The sequence below is a fragment of the Microcaecilia unicolor genome, chromosome 7 (genome assembly GCF_901765095.1).
Source record: "Microcaecilia unicolor chromosome 7, aMicUni1.1, whole genome shotgun sequence".
NCBI classification, from domain to species: Eukaryota; Metazoa; Chordata; class Amphibia; order Gymnophiona; family Siphonopidae; genus Microcaecilia; species Microcaecilia unicolor.
The window spans coordinates 47,805,683-47,831,478 of record NC_044037.1 but is presented as its reverse complement, the minus strand read 5'-3'; the positions used below and the strand labels follow the sequence as shown (position 1 = coordinate 47,831,478).

At 43.1% G+C, this 25,796-nt stretch overlaps 1 protein-coding gene across 2 annotated transcripts in view; it reads left to right on the top strand.

Annotated features, from left to right (window-relative positions):
• IL13RA1 (interleukin 13 receptor subunit alpha 1) overlaps positions 1-25,796 on the top strand; it is a 120,938-nt gene that overhangs the window by 10,914 nt on the left and 84,228 nt on the right. The window contains exons 2-4 of one of the 2 annotated variants that reach the window (XM_030209604.1): positions 8,505-8,641; positions 16,002-16,146; positions 19,147-19,267. In XM_030209604.1, the coding sequence (XP_030065464.1) occupies positions 8,505-8,641; positions 16,002-16,146; positions 19,147-19,267 (403 nt within the window). The remainder of the gene's footprint in view (positions 1-8,504; positions 8,642-16,001; positions 16,147-19,146; positions 19,268-25,796) is intronic. The other variant, XM_030209605.1, reaches the window with a different exon arrangement.

Here is a 25,796-nt window from a genome sequence, read left to right as displayed (position 1 = left end):
TTACATGGCTTAGTAAAAGGGCCCCTAAGGCTGCAGCTCTTCAGGGTATTTGGGTGGGTGCACTGTCCCACCCACCCTTAGTAGCTGCAGCTTTGGCTTCTCTCCTGTTACCCCACCAACCACAGCCTAAAACCCCTCTCCATTGCCAGATGGTGGGCAAAGGGGAGAGCAGTTGCTTCCTATCTGCTCCTTCCTTGCTACTGTGTTAAACAACTTGCTGTGTGTCATCTTGAGCACATTATGAATCTGCAGTTTATAAATGTGCATAAATGAGTAAAAATTCCAATCATTACAAGTCTGGCTCCTAGATCCTAAGAAACTTTGTTGTGCCCTGTGCTAACTGATCAGCACTTAAACCCTTACTGCTTATAAACTAGGTGTTGGTAAGTGCTCATGCACTAATACGTGTAATGGTCATGCACCAATGGCAAAATTAGCACGCGCTCTCTCACCACATCAGGAGTTTCCTGTTTACTAGAGAACAACTTGAGAAGCCATTCCTGATCGGAAAGTAAAAGAAGAATTGCCATTGAAGGTGCTGAAGCACACTGTTCAAAATCTGAGGTTTTGAGTAACGATGTGATGTCCAATCTATCCACTTCAACATCAACCATTTCCAAGATTTTTGATCATGTAAAACACACTTCTTATTTGGTACATAATAATACATTTGCACAACAGGCAGAATATTCATTTCTGAAACATTCAGTACGTTCATAAGAGATTTCTTGAACATTTCCATTTCTGATACTGTGGGTAATCTTGGAAAATTCAGTAAATGCAAATTACAACTCCGAAAAGAGTTCTTCAAATTTTCAGTGTTAAACTTCATTGCCAAAATAACTTGCAGATCTTTAACCACACCCATAAACTGTTCAACATTTATTAATTTACCCCTTCACTTGAGTCATTTCCATACTATGTTGAACCACTAAGACTTTTACTTTTGAGTCAGCAAATTAATGCGAGTTCTGTGTAATTCAGTAAACTCAGATACAGCTTCCCATATTGTGCTCCTGTCTCATCCCTCATTGGAGACATCGGGCATAATCAAGCCTGAAACATTCTCAAGGGTCTGTAAGATCAAGGATCCATCTGAGACTTGTGGCAGAATAGTAGGTCTTCAGTTCCATTTCCTCCCTGTCACATGCTCCAAACATATCTTGAGTCCTTCTGGACTGTGCTTTCTAGCTGTCTGACTCTTGGAGTTTCTGCTTCCCCAGACCATATTGTGCTTACATATGGCAGCACAGAAGTTGGTGCTTTGAGCCTGTGGCTGTGGGAGAATCGCTTTCTGGTCTAGACTCAAAGTAACTTCTCCGATAGGCATGCTGCTTGCTCCCTCCGTTGGCAATGCTAAAGCTGGGTACTTCTGGATCATTCACCTTGAGCTCCAGCACGCTGCACAAATTGATCCATCAAGCTAGTCGAGGTAGGGGCTACAGGCTTGGAAACCACCATGCATTGCCATGCCTTCCACTTCCCTATCCCCATCAAGAAAAATAATCGAGGTAATAGAGACTCATCAGTCAGAGATCAGCTAGCTGCTGCAATCTCGGATTGGGGCTCCTCGTAGGAGCTTTTGATGTATGCATTTTTTTTTACCTGTGTATTTTTTGTATATTATTTTGTTTTTAAAAGTACTGGCTTTTATATGTAGTAGACCCCTGATGCAGGCAAAGTGTCAAAACATGATCTATGATGTGTCCATTCCAATAAAGTCATCCTTGTGAATTGACCTTGTGCAATGTTGTCTGTGGCCACTCCATTTGCTGACTTGGGTTCAGTACTGGGACAGTGCCGGTAGCACTTGTGGATGATATGTGGCATTCATAGGATCAAGGGAAGTCAGATTTCCTAGTTCTCCTCCAATATTTCCACCACTTTTGACACCATGAATGATGCAGTTTTGCTGAATGGACTTCCTTAGGCATTTGGGGGAAAGTCTAGGCCTGGCTTCATGAGTTCTTATCAAGATCTTTTGTAGTTTATCATCAGGAACTGCAATCTAAATTTGTGCTATTGACATGGGGTGTCCCTTAGGAGTTCTCTGTCACCCATTCTTAACATCAGGCAGTAAGAGTAAGATTTGTTCTTTTGGTCTTCAGCCTTTCATTTATGTTGCTGACATAAAGATCTTTGTATCCTTAAAGTGTCCAAAATTATTGCATAATTTTCTGACTGGGAGCCATTCATTTGCAGTTGAATGTAGGGAAAATTTAAATTATTTAGGTTGGTAATCTCCCCGGTTCTACAAGGTCTGGCAAGTTTACAGTTAGGTGGGATTTCTCTCTCTTTGCTCTTGGAAGTATGTAACCTAAGGGTGATACTGAATTCTTCTTTGTCCATGGAGCCCAAATTATGGCAGCTTCTAAAAAATCCTGGCTTCAGTTGAGCCTAGTTTATTATCAGTCCTTAGTCCTCGGCATTTTAATATCCTATATAATAAAACGCACCTCCAACATTCTGAAGCTGACTGCATGGCTGAGGCATTCCTGCTCTCTGTATCCATCTCCTGAATTGACATCATGTACTTCCAGGTTCGTCACAAGCAGAAGTGACCAACCACACGAGGTTTCTCGGCTTCAGAATGTTGAAGGTGCATTCTATTAAATAGGATTGGTCAGTTCCTTGAAGCACAGCCAGAGCTCAGCGTCCTGCACAGTAACGCTCAGACACCAGAGAGAGAGGGGGGGGGGGGGCTGACACCAGAGAGGGGGGTATCTCTGTCACACACACACTCTCTCTCTCACACACACACTCTCTCTCACAGTCAATGTCTTTCTCTCTCTCACTCTCACACACTGGCTCTCACACACTCTGTCTCACACTATCACATTCACTCTCTGTGTCACACAGTCACTCACACACTCTCTTGGTCTCATGCACTCAGTCTCACAGAGAGTCTATGTCTCACACACTCTCGCACACACTGTATCTGTGTGAAACACTCTCTCTCACACTGTGTCTCACATATGCACTTGCACACACTCTCATTCTCATGCACACACTCTCTCTCTCACAGACACACTCGCACCCAGACTCACTCTCTCTCTCACACATACACACAGTCACTCTCGCATACACACTCCGAGGTAAACCTTGCACCCGTTTCATTTGTGTCAGAAACGGGCCTTTTTTTACTAGTAAGAACATAAGCGTTGTCATTCTGGGAGAGACCAAAGGTCCATCATGCCCAGCATCCTGTTTCCAACAGTGGCCAATTCAGGTTACAAGTACCTGGCAAGATCCTAAAACAGTACAATACATTTTATTTGTACCCCGCGCTTTCCCACTCATGGCAGGCTCAATACGGCTTAGGTACTTATTTGTACCTGGGGCAATGAAGGGTTAAGTGACTTGCCCAGAGTCACAAGGAGCTGCCTGTGCCTGCAGTGAGAATCAAACCCAGTTCCCCAGGACCAAAGTCCACCACTCTAACCACTAGGCCACTCCTCCACTGCTCATTTTATGCTGCTTATCCTAGAAATAAGCAGTGGATTTTCCCCCAAGTCCGTCTTGGAGGGGGAGTAGCCCAGTGGTTAGTGAAGTAGACTTTGATTCTGGGGAACTGCGTTCAATTCTCATTTCAGCTCCTTGTGACTCAGAGCAAGTCCCAGGTGCAAATAAGTACCTATATATGATATACAAACCACTTGAATATAGTTGCAAAAACCACAGAAAAGCAGTATATCAAGTCCCTTTCTCTTAATAATGACTTATGGACTTTTCTTTTAGGAAGTTATCCAAATCGGGTTTTTTTTAAACCCCACTAAGCTAACAGCTTTTACCACATTCTCTGGCAACGAATTCGAGTTTAATTACACATCGAGTGAAGAAATATTTTCTCTAATTTGTTAATTTACTACTTCATAGCTTTATTGCGTGCCTGGACAAATGGTGGTCTACTCTCATTAAATGTTCCCTGGATTATCCTGCTCATTGAAACATCAAAACAAAGGATAGATAGTGGTAAAGCTATTGTTAACACTCAGACAGAAGCCTTAAAAGGGGAAGATATATATTTTGAAATTGTGATGAAAGATGTCAATGAACACGTAAATGTGTTTAAACAGGATATTAAGAAAGGGAAAATGGATACATTTCAGAGACAATGCAGATTATAAAAAGGGCTGGGTCTAGCGTGACTCAGTATCTGTGTACATCAGCCTCTCTCCTCTGCTTACATGCAGCATCTTTAGATTTCTGTACCCCGAATGCATCACTCTGTATTTCTTCACATATTCTGCATATGAACAGACAAGATTAGTTGAATTTAAACATAAACTTTTGTAGTGAATTGAAGACAGATGAACATTGCAATAGTAACATAGTAGATGACGGCAGAAAAAGACCTGCACGGTCCATCCAGTCTGCCCAACAAGATAACTCATATGTGCTACTTTTTGTGTATACCCTACTTTGACTTGTACCTGTGCTCTTCAGGGCACAGACCGTATAAGTCTGCCCAGCACTATCCACGCCTCCCAACCACCAGCCCCACCTCCCACCACCGGCTCTGGCACAGACTGTATAAGGCTGCCCCGCACTATCCCTGCCTCCCACCACCGGCTCTGGCACAGATTGTATAAGTCTGCCCAGCACTATCCCCGCCTCCCAACCACCAGCCCCACCTCCCAACCACCGGCTCTGGCACAGACCGTATAAGTCTGCCCAGCACTATCCCCGCCTCCCAACCACCAGCCCCGCCTCCCACCACTGGCTCTGGCACAGACCGTATAAGTCTGCCCAGCACTATCCCCGCCTCCCAACCACCAGCCCCGCCTCCCACCACTGGCTCTGGCACAGACCGTATAAGTCTGCCCAGCACTATCCCTGCCTCCCACCAACCGGCTCTGGCACAGACCGTATAAGTCTGCCCAGCACTATCCCTGCCTCCCAACCACCGGCTCTGGCAAGGACTCAAATGAAGTTTCAGAAGGATGGCTATTGAGGTATAGAAGAGCTGAATAATTAATAACTGGATGGAAAGACAAAATGAGATGGATTGGAATTGAACCGGTGAAGAGATTCAGTGGGATATTGTTTTCTCCTTATGAACTCTTCAGGATAAACAGCATTTATTTCTCATTCTTAAAAAAAAAAAAATGAAGCTCAAGTTGTGATTGAAGAGTGTTCATGAGAATTGAGCACTGTGATTGATTAATTTGGCTTAGACAGAATTTTGGCATTTACTTGTGTATGCAGCATTTGTTCTAATCATTTACACACATGATCAGTGTGTAAATTAACACTCACTTGATATAATTACCCCTTTGGTGGAGATTCTATATATGGTGCCTGAAAAATGAGCTGAAATCAGTGCCAACTAATCGTATTCTATAATCTGCACCTAGATTTAGGCACTGATTAAAGAATAAGGTTAGTTGATATTTCGGTGTCTAAATCTACATGCATCCATTTACACCAATGAAAATGTGGCGTAAATCCCAGCGTGTAATTTCAGGTGCACTGGGCCATATTCTATAACTAGGCATGTAAATTTCAGAATGCCTACGAAATATCCATTTGCCAGCACGTTAGAAGTTTGGCGTGAGTTGTGTGCCTAAATTCTCATCAGTGACAGTTAGTGCTCATTATTGCTTGTTAAGCGCAGTTATCAGCGCTCATTAGCTTGTTAGGTTACGCGATTGTTATAGAATTCGCGCTATATAGAATCCAGGAGTATTTATTTATTTTATTTGTTACATTTGTATCCCACATTTTCCCACCCATTTGTAGGCTCAATGTGGCTTACATAGTACCGTAAAGGCGTTCACCAATTCCGGTATGAACAAATACAGTAACGTTGTGGTAGAATAAAGTTCGTGTGCTTAGACACATTAGGGAATCTTAGAGAGGAAGAGCTATTATACGTCCATTATGAGCTTTGGTTTCATTGTGTTGCAGGGTACAGGCATTTAGGTTGGGTCAGTAGGGTATGCCTTTTTGAACAGGTTAGTTTTTAATGATTTCCGGAAGTTTAGGTGATCATAAGTTTTCACGGCTTTTGGTAATGTGTTCCATAGTTGTGTGCTTATGTAGGAAAAGCTGGATGCATAGGTTGATTTGTATTTGAGTCCTTTGCAGCTTGGGTAGTGAAGATTTAGGTATGTTTGTGTTGATCCTGTTGTGTTTCCGGTTGGTAGGTCTAAGGTCTGTCATGTATCCTGGGGCTTCGCCGTAGATAATTTTATGAACCAGGGTGCAGATTTTGAAAGCAATACGTTCTTTGATTGGGAGCCAGTGTGGTTTTTCTTGGAGGGGTTTGATGCTTTCGAATCACGTTTTTCCAAATATAAGCCTGGCTACCGTGTTTTGAGCGGTCTGAAGTTTCTTTATAATTTGTTCGTTGCATCCCGCATAAATTCCATTGCAGTAGTCTACATGGCTTAGTACCATTGATAGTATCAAGTTGCGAAATGTTTCCCTCGGGAAGAGTGGTTTCATGCGTTTGAGTTTCCACATTGAGTGGAACATTTTCTTTGTTGTAGATTTCATTTGGTTCTCTAGTGTGAGGTTACGGTCGATTGTAACACCGAGAATTTTCAGGCTGTCTGAGATAGGGAGGGTGTAATCTGGGGTGTTTATGTTTGTGGGTTTGTTTGTATTGTATTGGGATGAGACAGTGTGTTTTTTCTGTGTTGAGTTTTAGTTCAAATGTATTTGCCCATGAGGCCATGATATTCAAGCTGAGCTTGATTTCGTTGGTGATTTCTGTCAGATCACGTTTGTTAGGAATGTATATTGTGACATCTGCATAGATGAAAGGGTTAAGGCCTTGGTTGGATAAGGATTTGGCTAGTGGGGTCATTAGGTTGAAAAGGATCGGTGATAGTGGTGATCCTTGAGGTACTCCGCATTCTGCTTTCCACGGTGGTGATATGTTTGAGCTTGATTTCACTTGATATGTTCTAGTGGTTAGGAAACCCTTGATACAACTAAGTATGTGTCCGCCAATCCCGAAGTAATCTAGGAGTCTTAGTAGTATTTTTGGTTTACCATGTCGAACGCACTGGACATGTCGAATTGGAGCTTTTGCCTGTTGCTATTTCCTGCTTGAATTTGGCTAGGAGGGTAATTAGTACTGTTTCTGTGCTATGGAGAGGGCGAAATCCTGATTGTGATTCATGTAATATTGTGAATTTGTTTATATAATCAGTAAGTTGTTTGGTTACCATGCTTTCCATCAGTTTGACCACCAGTGGGATTGATGCTACTGGGCGGTAGTTAGTGATTTTGTTTGATGCGCACTAAATGATTTTAGTGGTGCTAAAACAAATATATTGGGTTTTGCTCTCTTTTTAAAAATCATAAAAAAATAAAGGAATGTTGTACATGTTTGTGTGGGTTTTTTTTTTTTTAATGAAAGCATTTCCCTAATTCTAATCTGGTTAATGAGCTGATAAGATTGGTAAATATACAATTTAGAATTCTTAGGGGCCCTTTTACCAAGCTGCGCTAGGCACTAATGCGTGCTTACCGCAGCAAAACAGTGGTGTACCGTGGGGCACGTTAAGGCATCCCATGGTAATTTTGGGATGTGCGTGCGCTACCCGTGTGCTAAGAAGTAAAATTTATTTTTTTTTTGCAATGGGGGCATGTCTGCAGGTGGACGGTGGGCATGTTCTGTTCTAATTGATTAGCACAGCTATATTGCCATGTGCTAATGATTAGTTCGTGTTTAGTACGTGAGCCCTTACCACCTACATAATGGGGGGGGGGGCAGTAAGGGCTCACATGCTAATCTGTTTTAATGGCCACTCGCTAATGGCAAAATGACCGTGTGGCCATCTAATGCAAAAAAAAAAGGAAATTCTGCCATGTTACCTTGGTGGTAGAAATGGCCTTGGCGTGCAGGAAAGACCTGCATAAAGGCACACTAAGTAATATATTAACAAAATGGTGGACCGTTCGTTCACCATGAAATTATATTTATATGAGGCCAGATTGGGGGGGGGGGGGGGGGGAGAGTCTCATTTATCATCGGGTAACATCGTTGAAAAACCCTTAGGTGGTTAATATAATCATCAACAAATTCTCCATCCAGATAAAGTGACTCAAAAATGGTAAGTGTTTAAATAATGCAATAAATGTTATACTGGATGACAGGCAATAAACTTAGAAACTGTTGCAGGGCTGAACTTAGCTTTGGCTCACTGCATCACTTCATTTAAACACATACCATTTTTGAATCCCTTTATCTGGATGGAAGGATTTTTTTTTGTCTATGATTATATTAATCACCTAAAGGTTTTTCAACAATGTTACCCGGTGATAAATGAGGCTTGCCCGTCACGGTGAACGAACGGTCCACCATTTTGTTGATTTATATTACTTTTGTTAAGTTGGGACTGTGTTAAGAGCCTTTGAGAAACCAAGTATTAAGTGCACACTAAGGCCCCTTTTTACCACTGTTTTGGTAAAAGGTGCCCTTAATGTTTGCCTCTTGTACTCATTCATTGAAATAAGCCCACTTCCTTTTGATCTTTTTCTGTGAACAGAACATCTTCCGCCTCCATCCAGTCTTGTTCTTGTCCAGGACCGTTTCACCCTAAACTGGACATGGTTCCCCTCTGAAAACATTCCTCTCGATCAAGAATGTTATCAGAGTATGACAAACAAGGACAATAAATCCACGGTAAGCAGAATGCAGTTTCCACGATGCTTGTAGTCATACACTGTCAAGTATTACACTTAAAGCGTCTGACTTTGAATTTAACCAACATCAATAAAACAACTGTGATGAGAGAAAAAAAAAAAGGTGCTTATTGGATAACCACTATTTCCCCTAGTATTCTCTTACTCCTTCCCTGTCTTGTCTTGTATCCTCCACTCAGGTCTTACACATTTTCTGTGCTGGCAACTTCCAAGTGACACGTGTGCATATTTGATTCCACTGGAAAGGTGTCCAGCAATAGTACCAGTGGTATGAAAACACAGATACATTTTTTTTTTTAATTTTATTTTTGACCTTTAAAGAACCACCTGATTATCTGAAAAACAACCTAATTATCAAAACACCCACATTTTATATTTGAACACCTAAGAACAGAAGTCCTAATTCTACTGTAGCTAAGTGAAGGAAGCCATTTTGAACAACCAGGGCTGCCGAGAGACAGAGCCGGGGCAGGGCCACCACAGTCATCTCCTCACTCAGGCCGAGGCCCACCGCCACCCCCGGCCTCTTACTTTCCTGTGTCTGCGCCTTACTTAAAGTGAATGGGCTGTGTCAACATTTTTACTTTTACTGAAGTAATTTCCCCAATTTTTACTACTTTTACTCATTCACATCTGATGCTTAAAGTGGAAGCAAGATGTAAGCCAAGAAGTAAAACAGCAAAACGTGGAACAGGATGTTATTGCCAACTTTAGTACACAAACAGTGGATCATTTCATCTTAAATTTTGCTGTTCAGTGGAATTGCCTGTGTTGAACTGGTTACTGGTCTCCAGCCAAACAGAACAGTGATGATTGGGTTACTTTGAAACGGAGAAGAAGCTGAAACTGGTTAGAATTCTTGATGACGTATGTCTCTATCACATTAGACTGCTGGTCATCCGGTGGAAAATTCTACATTGGAGTGGCTGTCTACTGGATTGACACTCTTTAGAGAGGAAGACTGTTTGTCTGGTCTTGAGGGTTCCCACACATTTGATGTTCTTGCATTGGTTATTGAAGATATTCAAACAGAGTTTGCCACCCGATGAAAATTAGAACAACAACAGATAAATGAGTCCAACTTTGCAAAAGCCTTCTCTGTAACTGGACAGCATGACAATAATAAGGCAGATGAAGATGCAAGTGATGAATTAGCACTACGTCTAATGCAGATGATGGTAGCGATTAGTGAGGTGATCACTGAGGGACCCACCCCAGAATAGCGAGGCCCCCTGCAACCAGTCACAGAATCTATGACTAAAGGCAGAATTGGTGTGTAGAGCTTGAGCTCTTTCATTAAAACGTAGGGACCATGGATCAATTTTAGCAGACAATGGAAAAGGTGCCGGTACTCAGTACCCCCTCAAAAAAAAAAAAAGCCCTGATAACGATGATGGTTGAAAGCATTTTTTTTCCTTACGGAAATCAAGTGTTTCAGACAATTTCCCCTGATTAATACCTGCAAACCCAATCAGAAGCTATCGTTAATATTGCAGCCTGGCCTGATTATACCAGGTATAATCAGACTGAACCAGTGCATTTTTTCTAACGAAAAAGGTGCCGGTACTCAAATGCCAGGCCACCCGTCAGAAGAAGGCGGAACATAAGCGAAGGGGAAGGCTAGACAGTAGACACGTCGGGAGCGCCGCCTCCTTCACTGACGCTGCGCTGCCGGACGGAGGTAAAATTAAAAGAAAAAAAAAGGAAAGGGATCTTCTTGCGGGAGCAGGAGGGCGAGGTAAGCATGGTGCGGCGGCGCCCCCCAAAGGACGGCGCCCCCTGCCATGCTTACCCCGCTTACCGTATTGGCACGGCCCTGTACTTAACATTTGCAACTGCGCTTTCTGTGGGCGGCTGATCAGTTGTAAAATGGTGCACATGTGTCTGAAAACCAAGTGTGTGTTGCTTTTCTTCCCCTGACCTAACCTGTGTGCCCCAAATGCCTCTTTTTAGAGTCTGGTTAAAATATACACTTGTTGTGAGAGCACGTGTGTAGTACTTTTAACTGTGTAAGGGAACTAGGGAAGTCTAACTGGGCAAATGCCTTTTGAAAATTGTTCTTATGAAATATTGCCTGAGATATACAGGAGTTTGTACACGTCATGCTTTTTTTTTTCTCCCTCCATGTTAAGTGACTGAAGAACCCAAGATTTTTAATGTAAAGTATTTAAAAAAAATTGAATGTTTTGGTGAGCCTATTGCATAAGACCCTTCTCGATAAGTGGTATTTCAAGCACATAATCAAAACTGTTTTAACTTGTGGAGCCCCATAGTAACATAGTAGATGACGGCAGAAAAAGACCTGCACAGTCCATCCAGTCTGCCCAACAAGATAAACTCATATGTGCTACTTTTTGTGTATATCCTACTTTGATTTGTACCTGTCCTCTTCAGGGCACAGACCGTATAAGTCTGGTCAGCACTATCCCCGCCTCCCACCACCGGCTCTGGCACAGACCGTATAAGTCTGCCCAGCACTATCCCTGCCTCCCAACCACCAGTCCCGCCTCTGGCACAGACACTATAATTCTTACATAGAATGTAGCGATCACAACTGAGATATCTAGATTGGGACAGGCTCAGTTTTGGTGGTATCTTAGGAAAGGATCTGCCAACTTAGGAACCCTCTTGTAAAGGTGTGGGAGGGCCTATGCGTGTACAGCAGACGCCAAATTAGCACTACTGTCTGGCTAGCGCGTGAGCCATGCAGTAATTCCGAATGTGGTGCGCGCTTAATCCCGCGGTAGAAAATAATTTTCTGTTTTCTACCTTGGGCCGCTTACGTGGTGGTAAACAGCAGTTGGCGCACACATGCTTACTGTGCAGGTAGCGAGTGAGACCTCACCGCTAGGGTCAGTGGGTGGCGGTAAGGTGTCAGGCCAAAAATGGACATGTGCCGGTTTCAATTTTAGTGCACGTCCATTTTCTGGCCCCTTAAAAAAAGGCCTTTTTCCTAGACATGGTAAACAAAAATGGCCCAGCGCACACCCAAAAGGCGTGGTCACACTACCGCAGGCCACTTTTTTTTACCACGGCTTAGTAAAAGGACCCCTTAGAGCCTTATCTAAATTACCTGTGGGAGTACAAATGCTGGCATGGTCAACGGGAGCTGCCACTTTACAATCAATGGAGGAATCTCATCAACTTACACACAGTCCCCGGGATTCTATATATATTCTGGATTTGCACACACAATTTAACTAGTTAATAAGCCAATCAGTGCTGACAATTGCCACTTAAGCAATTATTGACACTAATTGGCATTAGAATTTACATTCAGAACTAAATGTATTCTATAACGTGATGTGCGGAAGTTCTAAGTCAGAGTTGAAAAGGGGGTGTGGCCGTGGGTGGGTAATGGGCATTTCTAAAATCTATGCGTGTAGTTATAAAATATACCCCGTCCGTGTGTAATCTGCATTTATACCAAGTTTTACTTGGCGCAACTGCCTGAGACTAAATTTAGTTACATGGATGGGTTCTCGGCGTATTCTATAAACAGCATGAAAATTTAGGCTTATTCTATAAAGTATGCCTAGATTTAGGCATACTTTATAAAATACACCTAGCTGTTTTTTTTTTTTTCTTCTGGCATCACTTTTTATAGGCGTGATATATAGAATCTAGTCCACTGCATGTGAGTTGGTAGTTCACAACTAATACATGTAAGTGTCAGCACATACATGTCATTTGTAAATGTATATGTTGATGGTTCCCAAACCTGGTCCTGGAGGCACCCCAGGCAGTCAGGTTTTCAGGATATCCAAAATGAATATTCATGAAAGAGATTTGCATGCATCATGAATATTTGTTGTAGATATCCTGAAAACCTGACTGGCTGGGGTGCCTCCAGGATCAGGATTGGGATCCACTGGCATATGTGAATGTTGCTAATTAAACAACTGAGGCCACGATCTTTATTTTTAATTTGGAGGGAGAAATAGGGGGTTATGGAAGATAACTCCCTGTATTCCTCCTGTACAGGGCTGGCCAACATGAGCAAGTCATGCCAGGGAGCAGCTATAAATCCCCACATGAAAATATTAAGTCTTACATGTTCCTTATAAAATGGGAATACAAGTGTAGATTTTTGGCCTGCCCTGGCCACGCCCAAACTACACCACAACACACTGACTTGCAATTTCCACCTTATTTAATTCTCTTTTAATTTATTTTATTTATTTATTGGGATTTATTAATTGCCTTTATGAAGAGATTCACCCAAGGTGGTGTACACAGGTACAGTTTAACATAAAACTTTCAATTTTGTTAACAGCATAAACTTCTTCAGGTATATTAGTGAAAGGAGAAAGACTAAAAAGGGGATTGAGACTAAAAGATACAGCAAAACGCTATGTAGAAAATGATGAAGAAAAAGCCAATTTGCTAAATAGATACTTTTGTTCTGTTTTTACTGAAGAAAATCCTGGGAAAGGACCGAGAGGGACTGGCAAAAGTACACCTGAAAACGAAGTGGATAGAGCACCGTTCACGGAAGAGAGTGTATATGAACAACTTGGAAAGCTAAAGGTGGACAAAGCCATGGGGCCGGACAGGATCCACCCCAGAATACTGAGGGAGCTCAGAGAGGTTCTGGCGGGTCCTCTTAAAGATTTGTTTAATAAATCCTTGGAGACGGGAGAGGTTCCGAGGGATTGGAGAATGGCGGAGGTGGTCCCTCTTCACAAAAGTGGGGATAGGGAAGAAGCTGGAAACTACAGGCCGGTAAGCCTCACTTCGGTTATTGGAAAAGTAATGGAAGCCATGCTGAAGGAAAGGATAGTGAATTTCCTGGAAGCCAATAAGTTGCAAGATCCGAGACAACATGGTTTCACCAAAGGGAAGTCATGCCAAACGAATCTCATTGAATTCTTTGACTGGGTGACGGGAGAATTACCGTATTTTTCGGACTATAAGACGCACCGGACCATAAGACACACCTAGGTTTTAGAGGAGGGAAATAGGAAAAAAAAATTTTTCCTCTTTCCCTCCTCTAAAACCTAGGTGCTCCGGTGCGTATTGTCCGGGTTTTGGACCTCCGTCCCGTACTTACAGGATTCCGTGTTCCCTGGTGGTCTAGTGACGTCGGGGCAGGAAAGAGCCCCCTCTTTCCTGCCCATCGCGCTGCTCTCCGTGCTTCTCAATGCTTTCCGACGGTCACTAGACCACCAGGGAACATGGAATCCTGTAAGTACGGAACGGAGGTCAAAAAACGCTACCTTCGGACTATAAGACGCACCCCCCATTTTCCTCCCAAATTTTTTGGGAAAAAAGTGCGTCTTATAGTCCGAAAAATACGGTAAATCAAGGACGTGCTATGGACGTCATCTACTTAGATTTCAGCAAGGCTTTTGACACGGTTCCCCACAGGAGGCTCTTGAATAAACTAGAAGGGCTGAAGATAGGACCCGAAGTGGTTACCTGGATTAGGAACTGGTTGACGGGCAGACGCCAGAGGGTGGTAGTGAATGGAGTTCGCTCGGAGGAGGGAAAGGTGAGTAGTGGAGTGCCTCAGGGATCGGTGCTGGGGCCCATTCTGTTCAATATATTTGTGAGTGACATTGCCGAAGGGTTACAAGGTAAAGTTTGCCTTTTTGCGGATGACACCAAGATTTGCAACAGAGTGGACACCCCGGAGGGAGTGGAAAACATGAAAAAAGATCTGAAGAAGCTGGAACAATGGTCTAACGTTTGGCAATTAAAATTCAATGCGAAGAAATGCAAAGTGATGCACTTAGGGAGTAGAAATCCAAGGGAGGCGTATGTGTTAGGTGGGGAGAGCCTGATAGTCACGGACGGGGAGAGGGATCTTGGGGTGATAGTACCTGAGGACCTAAAGGCTATGAAACAGTGCAACAAGGCGGTGGCCGTAGCGAGAAGGTTGCTAGGCTGTATAGAGAGAGGTGTGACCAGCAGAAAAAAGGAGGTTTTAATGCCCCTGTATAAGACGTTGGTGAGGCCCCACCTGGAGTATTGTGTTCAGTTTTGGAGGCCATACCTTGCGAAGGATGTTAAAAAAATGGAAGCGGTACAAAGAAAAGCTACAAGGATGGTATGGGAGTTGCATTCCAAGACGTATGAAGAGAGACTTGCTGACCTGAACATGTATACTCTGGAGGAAAGGAGGAACAGGGGTGATATGATACAGACGTTCAAATATTTGAAAGGTATTAATCCGCAAACGAATCTTTTCCGGAGAGGGGAAGGCGGTAGTACGAGAGGACATGAAATGAGATTGAAGGGGGGCAGACTCAGGAAAGATGTCAGGAAGTATTTCTTCACGGAGAGGGTGGTGAACGCTTGGAATGCCCTCCCGCGGGAGGTGGTGGAGATGAAAACGGTAACGGAATTCAAGCATGCGTGGGACAGGCATAAAGGAATCCTGTGCAGAAGGAATGGATCCACAGAAGCTTAGCTGAAATTGGGTGGCGGGGGGAAGAGGGGTTGGTGGTTGAGAGGCTAGGATGGGGGAGGGCAGACTTATACGGGGTCTGTGCCGGAGCCGGTGATGGGAGGCGGGACTGGTGGTTGGGAGGCGGGAAATACTGCTGCACAGACTTATATGGTCTGTGCCCTGAAAAAGACAGGTACAAATCAAGGTAAGGTATACACATGAGTTTATCGTGGGCAGACTAGATGGACCGTGCAGGTCTTTTTCTGCCGTCATCTACTATGTTACTATGTTACATAACAATAGTAAAATAACCAGAATAAACATAAATACAATAAATGAGGTAAACTTGAAAACAGTAAATTGAAACCTAATAATACCGTGAAACAGTATCAAAATTATACACATATGTAACAGCACTGGAATTATACACCACCTATAAACCCAAAAGCTATTGAAGTGGTGTCCATTCAGGTACAGTAGATAAGTATGGACATTCACGTGTAAACTGAGCCCATTCTAAAAATCACCATTTTCACATGAAAATACTGAAATTTCCTTGTGGAAATTGCAAATAAGGCTTCTAAAATATCCTACATTGTCTCATGTAGATATTTGCCGAAGGCCTCTTATGGCTTCTCTTGTATTTTGGGGTTCTTTGGTTTTGGGGTTTTTTTTTAACGACCTTTCTCTGTGTAAACCAGAGAAAATATTGTGAGGTTGTTTTGCAAACTTGGTTGTTGGATGAAATAACATCCCTCTAAGAAAGTGTTCACACTGTAGGCGAGAAGCCTTTTGTCTTATTGGCCCCTGGTTGTCTAGGGTGACCCTCACTTTTTACTGAGCTCAGCTCTTCAGCTCCTCACTATTTCATTCTTTGTATTCATTTGATTCCTGTAATAAGTTTGACTTGTACGCTATTTTCAAACTCATTTTTGTATCAATTTAGCAACAGAGCAAACGTCTTTGGCGTTCTGAGTATAAAGGATCATACCCAAATGATACAGCTTGTCTCAAAGTGAGAGCCGGATGTGTTAAAAATGATTTGTATGGATTAAGCAGCTGGATACGGAATTGTACATTACTTTCTAAAGGTAAAGCCACATTTTTGAGGGCATATCTTTTGCCGTGTGACTTATATAAATGTTTGTATTTTATTATATTTTCACATATATAGTTTGCCCAGAACCATCTAGGAAAGATACATATGGAGAAAATTACTCATGTCTGTGGCATATTTGACTGCTTTTTTCATATAGATAACCTTTCATGTAGAGTCTGGTTATACTTGCATCTCTCCAAAAACTATTCACCTCTCCCCACAAACAGAAGGGACACAAGTACTGGACTTTGACTTTTAAAATATCTGTGTGAAATCCCTGCTACTAATATTTTCACCTTTCCTCAATACAGCCCTCTGTGGCCTCCTCATGGGTGGCTCCATTGTTTTCATAGAGATGATTATATTACAGAACATGTACATTTGGTAAAATCACTTTTTAGTAATCAATTTTTGATGTGTTAAGAAATTTCTAAATAATCACTGTGACTCTCTGGGAGGAGAGAGCAATCCAAGTTGGGTACTTTGGGGGGGGGGGGGGGGGGGGGGAGAGGAAAGAGAGATCCAAGTCAGCGGCTCTGAAGTCCTGGTAAGAGGAGAAGCATTGGAACTAGGTATTCCAACAGCCAGAGAAGTGTAGCTGCCCTGAGATACCAGGAGCAAGGCCGGATTACTGCTATACTGGGCTCTATGCAAACATAGGTTTGTAGACCCCTACCATGGATCCTCCACTTACTGTTTTCAGTTCTTTTCCACTTTCTAATGAATAAGGAACAGAAAATATTTAGCTTTCTTGTGCGTCTCTGAAAGGATTTAGATAGAGATGAGGTAGTATTAGGACAGACTTCAAATGAGTTTACACAGGTAAATAACTACCTAGGTAAATTTCCCAGACTGAACATTTTTCACTTATGCACTTAAACTTTTTTTTTTACCAGTGAAATTTCTTCAGCCCAAACTTCAAAAGGGAAAGTGTGAGTCATCCCAACCAGAGGATGACAGAAACACATACAGAGGAGACATTTGCACTTGGTCACTCTTCAGACAGAGGGGGGGGGGGGGGGGATGTCACACACACTCATTCACTCAGTCTTCTAGTGTGGTCTGCTGCTCATGTGCTCACCCCTTCCACCAAACTCTGCCTATCATGCAAAACTCTTGCAACTGCAGTCAGGACTAGCCTTAACAACTGTGGTGCCCTAAGTGGACAAGTTTGGGGTGGGTCTGTCTCTGAACCCACCCCCTACCTTAAAACATGCATTTCTCCGTAGAGGGCGGAGGGCAGCACTGTCTGCACCAACCCCAGAGCCTGCTGTCCGCTGTGTCCAACCCTTGCAGAAGCAGGAAGCTGTATTAGAAGGGTCGCAGCAGAGAGCAGGCTGTGGTGGGGTCAGCAGACAGCCTATGTGAATTGCTACTGCTGCCCTTAGCCCTCTATGGAGAAATGCTGTTTTAAGTTGGGGGAGGGGGTTTGAGACAAGGGGACATGTTGCAGCAGAGCTCCTAGGAATGTAGTGCCCTGTTGCAATTGCAGTCTTTTCCTTAGCCTGCAGGAGCTCCCTCACATTATCCCTTCCCCAATTCCTATTCTTTTTCATTACATAAGTACATAAGTATTGCCATACTGGGACAGACCAAAGGTCCATCAAGCCCAGCATCCTGTTTCCAACAGTGGCCAATCCAGGTCACGAATACCTGGCAAGATCCCCAAAAAGTACAAAACATTTTATACTGCTTATCCCAGAAATAGTGGATTTTCCCCAAGTCCATTTAATAATGGTCTATGGACTTTTCCTTTAGGAAGCCGTCCAAACTTTTTTTTAAACACCGCTAAGCTAACAGCCTTTACCACATTCTCTGGCAACGAATTCCAGAGTTTAATTACACGTTGAATGAAGAAACTTTTTCTCTGATTCATTTTAAATTTACTACACTGTAGCTTCATCTCATGCCTCCTAATCCTAGTATTTTTGGAAAGCGTAAACAGATGCTTCACATCTACCCGTTCAACTCCACTCATTATTTTATAGACCTCTATCATATCTCCCCTCAGCAGCCTTTTCTCCAAGCTGAAGAGCCCTAGCCGCTTTAGAGAAAAGGCAGCTGAGGGGAGATATGCCCCCAACCAATATGCTTAATGGCTCCACTGGCTCTCTGCAAGGTCATTCACCCACTGGCTTCCACTGTTCCTGCTCCCAGTTCCTTCACATTGGCTGGATCCTACACACTGTCTTCTGTGACATGTCTCATGGGTCCTTTCTACATAGTATTAATCAGCAGAACTGGAAGCTGATTGGCTTGCTGGTGGTGCTTGCTGGTGGTGGTGGTGCTAGTGCTACTGGCAGCAAGCAGGGCAGCCTAGCTCATGCAGGGGGAGGACTGAAGAGAGTTGCAGGCAAAGATCTAGATCATTGACGTTTTTCAGATATTTTAGCTATTCTGGCTTCCTGCAAAAATCAGCACAGTCGTGGAAAAAATCCAGATGGTTGGTAATTCTAGCCCCCTGTCCTGAGCACATCTGAGAGGGCTCCCCTAAACATTGATTTGGGTCCTAGGTATATCCTTAGTTTGCAATGTCTCATTCAGACCCTGCCTAGGAGGGGAAAGATATTTTGGCATCCACAGGGGTTAGAGTTTGGTCTGAATTCAGGAACAGCAATTTTTTTGTTTTGTTTTGTTTGTTCTCCAGCTTAATTTTTGTTTACCTCGCCTTCATCTTTCAGCAAAGGTAATAAAAATATAGGTAAAGATGATAAACACAGATAAGCTGAGGTGACTGAGGAGAGGTCAGAGTCCCTAGATCCTAGCGCATGTGCAAGCTTCTCATCTTCTCCAAAGATGTACTGCTGTGCGTCTGCTTCTTGCCAATTACAAAAAACCCGCTGTGGGTTTCATTTCTCTGTGTAGGTGCGAGTGCCTACACATAGAAGGTGCTCTTGTTTTGTCTCGCATAAGGCTGTAAGAGAGAAAAGGGAAGTTGTAGAAAATTAGTCTAGCATAAACGTGTATACTGATGCTTGCTTTTTATTACAAGGTGATCCAGACACTTCTGTTACCAAGTTTGCTTGTGTGTGGTACAACATGGACTACATGAACTGCACATGGCAGCCTGGGAAGCACACACCTCCTGATACCAAATACGTTTTCTACTACAGGTTTGTATTAAAGACATAAAACACTTTTAATGCAGTGGGCAGAGAACCGGGGAAACTAGGTTCAAGCCTCACTTCAGTGCCTTGGGTCTCTGGGCAAGTCACTTACTCCCAGATTCTATATAGCACACCTACAAGATCCATGCTGAAATCCAGGTGTATTCTGTAACAATGCACATAATTGACTTTAGCTAGTCAGCGTTGATAATGGCACTTAACAAGAAATAATGAGCACTAATTAGCAATAAGAATTTACGTGCACAACCTGTAACGAACTGTGCCTAAATTCTAATATGTGCAATTCAAAAGGGCTGTGGTTATGGGCGGGGAAATGGGTGTTTCCAGGAGCGTTATAAAATTTATGCGCGTAGTTATAGAATATGGCTTAGTCCACGTAAATCTACGCACAGGGATTTACACCACATTTTTGTTGGTGTAAATAGAGGTGCATAGTTTTAGGCGCTGGGATATCAACTAAGCGTATTCTAAATCTAGGCAGCACTTATAGAATACGCTTGGGCAGATGTGTTTACCACGTGGATTTTTTAGGCACCTTATATAGAACTGGCTCTTAATGCGCCATTGCGTCAGGCACAAAAACAGAGTGAGAAAGTATCTTATAAGAAAAATGTAAACCACTTTGATTGTTCCACAGGCAGTATATCAAATCTCATTCCCTCCCCTCCCCCCTTTTTACTTGCCTTTTAAGTTTTTGTGAGTATATCAATCAGTGATCTTTATTTCTTATCTACCTTTCCCTGCTCAAGGTGAAACAACAAATACACAGCAGAATACATAAGGCAAATATAAAATTTTAAAGGAATAGAATAAATGCAGTAAAACAAATGTACAGCAAATGCAGTAAAAATGTGGGAAAACCAATACAGTAAAACTCCTTGTAGAGCAGGCAAAGCTACAGATTGGTCTACCCTTGAGCTATCCTGTGCTCCAGGTGGCCAAGGGAAGAGAGCTGAGTGCTTACTTCACTCTTTCCGATGTTGTTTGTGGCATGGCTTGGCTTACTTGTGCCCCAGGGAGTTGCCCAAGTACAGCATCGAGAACCTAAAATAATCCTTAACAATTTGTGGAGTGAACCATTTAGAAGAAGTAAAGTATACAGTAACTGATTCATCTAACTTATTATGAAACACGTTTCTCGGGGGGGGGGGGGGGGGGGGGGGTTCCCTCATATATTATAGGTGTGTCTGGGGAACTCCACTAACTACCCTTCTCCATTGAGAATACTGACTATTTAACCTTACTCTTTGTTTTCTATCTTTTAACCAGTTTTTAATCCACAATAGGACAGTACCTGCTATCCCATGACTCTCCAATTTCCTCTGGAGTCTTTCATGAGCTACTTTGTCAAACGCCTTCTGACAATCCATATGTTTGTTCACCCCCTTCAAAGAAATTTAATAGATTGGTGAGGCAAGATTTCCCTTCACTAAAGCCATGTTGGCTTTGTCTCATTAATCCATGCTTTTGAATATGCTCTGTAATTTTGTTCTTTATAATAGTCTCTTACCATTTTGCCTGGCACTGACGTCAGACTCGCCGGTCTATAATTTCCCAGATCTCCTCTGGAACCTTTTTTCAAAGTCGGCGTTACATTGGCCACCCTCCAATCTTCCAGTACCAAGCTCGATTTTAAGGATAAATTACATATTACTAACAATAGCTCCGCAAGTTCATTTTTCAGTTCTATCAGTACTCTGGGATGAATACCATCTGGGCCAGGAGATTTGCTACTCTTCATTTTGTAGAACTGCCCCTTTACATCCTCAAGGTTTATAGACATGATTGAGGGGTGACTCAGAAATAGAAGTTTCTCCTTTGTGTTTCAAGGGTTTATTTTGATCTGTGATATTGTATTTTCAAATATTATTCCTGTTTATCTTTTTGAGGTCTTGCCAAATGTGTTTGGGCCAAGAAATGGGCTGTTACCCAGTATAATTATGTTGGTTTTGATTGGTGTCCTGGAAGCAGAATGATTTTCTTTTAGTCAAGCTGTGTGTCTTGTATGTAATTCAAATTTGGGAGCATTTTGCTGCTGCTGTTTTTTTAAAATAACTTAAGTTAGTTGAGGAAGAGCTGGTAAAACGGCCAGCAGCTCTGCTTATGTCCTGCTGATCTTCCTTTTTGATAACCTGATGAGGCTTTTAGAGGGCAAGACAAACAGGGCTGAGATGGAGCACAAAGCTAATTAAGCAGTAATTTTGTTCTTTCTGGGAGTGTCTGCTTTGTTTTACTGGAACTCAGCTATCTACCTTTAAGGATTCTTTTACTAAGCTGCGGTAGAAAGTGGTCTTAGTGTGCCCTTATGTGGGTTGTTCCCCTGCACTAAGGCCATTTTTACCGTAGCGGTAAAATGAGTAATTTAAGTTTTTTTGCATTAATACCCATGTGCTAATGTCATCATTAGTGTGCGGCCATTTAAAAAAAAAAAAAAAAAGATTTAGCACTTACCAACACCTATTTTGTAGGTAGTAAGGGCTCACGTGGTAATCCTGCGCTAATCAGTTAGTGTACGGTAATGTAGCTGTGCTAACTGATCAGCACAGAAATGCCCATTCTCCTTCCCCAGACACACCCCCTCCATGCAAAAATAAACTTTTTTTTTTTTTTTTTTTAGCACACGGGTAATGCATGCAGATTAGGATCTTACCACAGGATACCAGAGCTTTTTCTGTGGTTATCCATTTTAAGTTGCAGTGAGCTTGTGCCAATGCTTGCCGCACCTTAGTAAAAAGACTCCTTAGTGTAGTAAAGTATGTCCTACGCTATCACAGAGTAGAAGGCACCGCTGCTCTAAAGCTGACTAAATATATATAAGAAATAGGCATTACATTTTTATGTCTTGTAGCTATCCAAGAATGTGCTCAAGGCACAGTAGAAGTAATATCCTATATAATAATTCTCACCTCCAACATTCTGAGGCTGCCTGGAACCATTGTTTCCGCTGGAGGTGGTGTCCCTCATGTAATAGATAATAGTGATGTCACACAACCCACACCAGATTGGCCAGTAGAAGGGAGAGGGGCGGAGCCACGATACAGGGAGCAGCGAATCAGCACAACACTGGGAATGCACAGCAGCAGGAACAGAAGCCTCTCTCACACAGTTACTCTCTCAAACATACACACTCAGAGGAAAACCTTGCTAGTGCCTGCTTCCTTTCAAACAGAAACGGGCCTTTTTTTACTAGTAAACATATAATATAAACAAAATTGTTGAACTGGCTTGGTTTTTGCTGGAGCAAAAAAGGCCAGGAACCATGCTGTTTTGTTGCTTGAAAGCCTTCATCGGTTTCCTGTCCAGTTAGGATGCCACTTACCACCTACTAGTCACAAAACGTAGTGTGGGAACCACAAAGGTTCTGGGGAAACTCTGGGAGAGTGAGCCCAGCAAAAAAAACCACAGAAAATGACGGCAGATAAAAAAAAGCATATGGACTATGAAGTCTGCCCATCCATGACTACTAAGCTCTACAATCCCTTCCTTCCCCCTAGAAAACCCTCTGTGCTTGTTTCATGCTTTCTTGAATTCAAATACAATCCTCATCTCCACCACCTCCGCTTGGAGACCATTCTACGCATCCACTTTCCTTTCCATAAAGATATTTCCTTAGGGGGGTCTTTTACTAAAGATTAGCTTGAGTTATCTGAAGCAGGGCCCATTTTATTCCTATGGGCCTTGCTGCAGATAACTTGAGCTAACCTTTAGTGAAAAACCCCCTTAGATATAGGCGGCAGGGTTGCCAGGTGGAAAAATTTTTTCCCACCCAAACGAGCCCAAATCCAGCCCAAAACCCGCCCAAAGTCAAACCCCGCCCCTGACACCCCCTGCCCCCGCCATCATCAACCCCGCCCCCGCCTCCCCTGTCATCGGCCCCGCCCAGAACGTCACTAACTCCGCCCAAAATGTCACTAACCCCGCCCCCGCGGCCGAAAAAACCGCTTTAAAAACCACCCAAAAGAAGCCCAAAAAACCGCAACCCGCCGCGGGCAAAAATTTCCCGCGGCGGGTCGCGGAAAACCGCCCAATTGGGCGGTAAAACCGCCCACCTGGCAACACTGATAGGCGGTCGGTGGCCCAACTGTTTGGGGAGGCTAAAGGGGGCAGGATTGGGGGTGGAGCTTAAATCCATAATTGTCTGATAATACACAGAAAAAATAAAAATAAGTCACAATTAATACCTTTTATTAAATATGTATCATATGTCAAAGAATAAAGTGGTTGCTCAAAGCATATACTAACCACAATCGCTCAACTGCAAAACACTATGCACAACTTTGTGCAAAAACACACTCGGAACCTTACTGTACCATAAATATTACACTGGGCAGAACCTAATACACCAATATACCACCCATACGGAAAATGCAGACTGTCAACAATATGAAACAAGGGATCATATCATGATACATGTAGAGCCACAAAACACCCTAATTCATGTTGAATGTGGGATAAAATGCCATAAATAAGTAAATAAATATAAACTTTTAACGTTGAGCACCTGATTCTCAAAGTGGACATATTCCAAACACTATAATGAAAATAAAATGATTTTTTTCTACCTTTGTTGTCTGGTGACTTTGTTTTTCTGATCATGCTGGCCCAGTATCCGATTCTGCCACTATCTGTCCTCTTAACTCCGTTTCCAGGGCTTCCTTTCCATTTATTTCTTTCCTTTCCTCCTTTCTTCTTCATTTCTGGTCCTCAGCTTCTGCCTGTTTTCTTCCTCTATGTGCAGTTTTTCTCTCTTCCTTTTCCCTCGTCTCATCTCCTTCCTCACTCTTCCCTCCCCTCCATCCACCCATGTCCAGCAACTCTCCTCTCCCCTGCACTCCCCTCCATCCTCCCATGTCCAGCAACCCTCCTCTCCCCCTGCCTTCCCCTCCATCCACCATGTCCATCAACCCTTCTCTACCCTCCCCTCCATTCATCCATGTCCAGCACCATCAACCCTCCTCTCCCCTCCATCCAGCAGCCCATGTAAACCATCTCCCTTCTGCCAGCCATTTCCTGCCTTCTTCCAGCCCCCCTCCACCGATCCCCCGTCGCCGTCGTCACTCATCTGACGTCTGCCCGATAGCCCTCGTTCCCGTCCTGCCCTCGCCCTACCTTAAAATAGTGTAATTCTTGGGTTGGGGTTCTGAGTGACAAGAGTGACATGGAAGCGGGGTTTAACACACAAAATTTTTTTTAAAAAGTTGAAGTTTTGATCTGGTTATTCTGAATAATTCACTAGGTATCTTAACACAGTAAGAAGTTTTCTTTTTGTATAGCATGAGATTTTTACTACTCTTTGTATTATTTACTCGCTATACTTCTAGAGACTTGTGTTCTGCACAATTGACATGTAATACGATACGCATGTTGTAATATGTTTCAGATTCTGTGTATTACTAATTAATAAAGACTTCATGAAAATTAAAAAAAATAGTGTAATTCTCCTCGAGCGGGCGGCGCAGGCATTGCAAGCAGCAGCAGGCTCCAGCCTTCCCACACATGGCTCCTCCCTTGCGGAAACACATCAAGAGGGTGGAGCCATGCGAGGGAAGGCTGGAGTCTGCTGCTGCTTGCAATGCCTGTGCCGCCCGCTCGAGGAGAATTACACTGTTTTAAGGTAGGGCGAGGGCAGGAAGGGAACGAGGGCTATCGGGCAGACGTCAGATGATTGACGATGGCGACGGGGGAGAGCGGGGGTTGGGGGATCGGTGGGGCTGGAAGAAGGCAGGAAATGGCAGACGGGGAAGTCTGCAGCTCACGGGGTGGGGGCAGCGGTTGGCCTGGGGAGGCTTAGCCTCCCCAAGCCTCTTATACCGGGCGCCTATGCCCTTAGATTACTCCTGAGTCTCTCCCCTTTCACTTTCATCCTATGCTCCTCTTTAAAGAGCTTCGTTTCAGTTGACAGAGGCCCACTCATTTATACCACAGAAGTATTTAAATGTCTGTATCATATCTCCCCTCTCTCACCTTTCTTTGTGTAAATTTATATTGAGTTCTTTTAAGTCTTTCTCCATATGTTTTGATGATCACTGACCTTTTCTGTAGCTTCGCTCTGGACCAGCTCCATCCTGTTTTCATCTTTTTGAAGGTGTGGTCTTCAGAATTGTACACAGTACTCCAAATGAGGTCCCACCCGACACTTATACAGAGGCACTATCATTTATTTTACCTTTTCAGCTACTTCTTTCAAGAGCCATAGTGGCCTCTTTTCCTCTTTTATTGACTTTCCTAACAAAATGGTTTGCCCGTAAAATATCTCATTTCAGTTTTGTCTACTGCTTTTCTGCTTCTTCCTCCAGCTAATGACTGCTAGAAATATTCCCTCATCTTGATACATTTAGATTTTTAAAGTCTGAGACCTCACTTTTTAATGAACCCTTTCCAAGTGTGTCCTAATATTGAACCACACCATCTGGTGATCACTGGATGCCAGAGGATCATACTACTACTACTTATCATTTCTATAGTGCGCTGCGCTGTACACTTGAACACGAAGAGACAGTCCCTGCTCGACAGA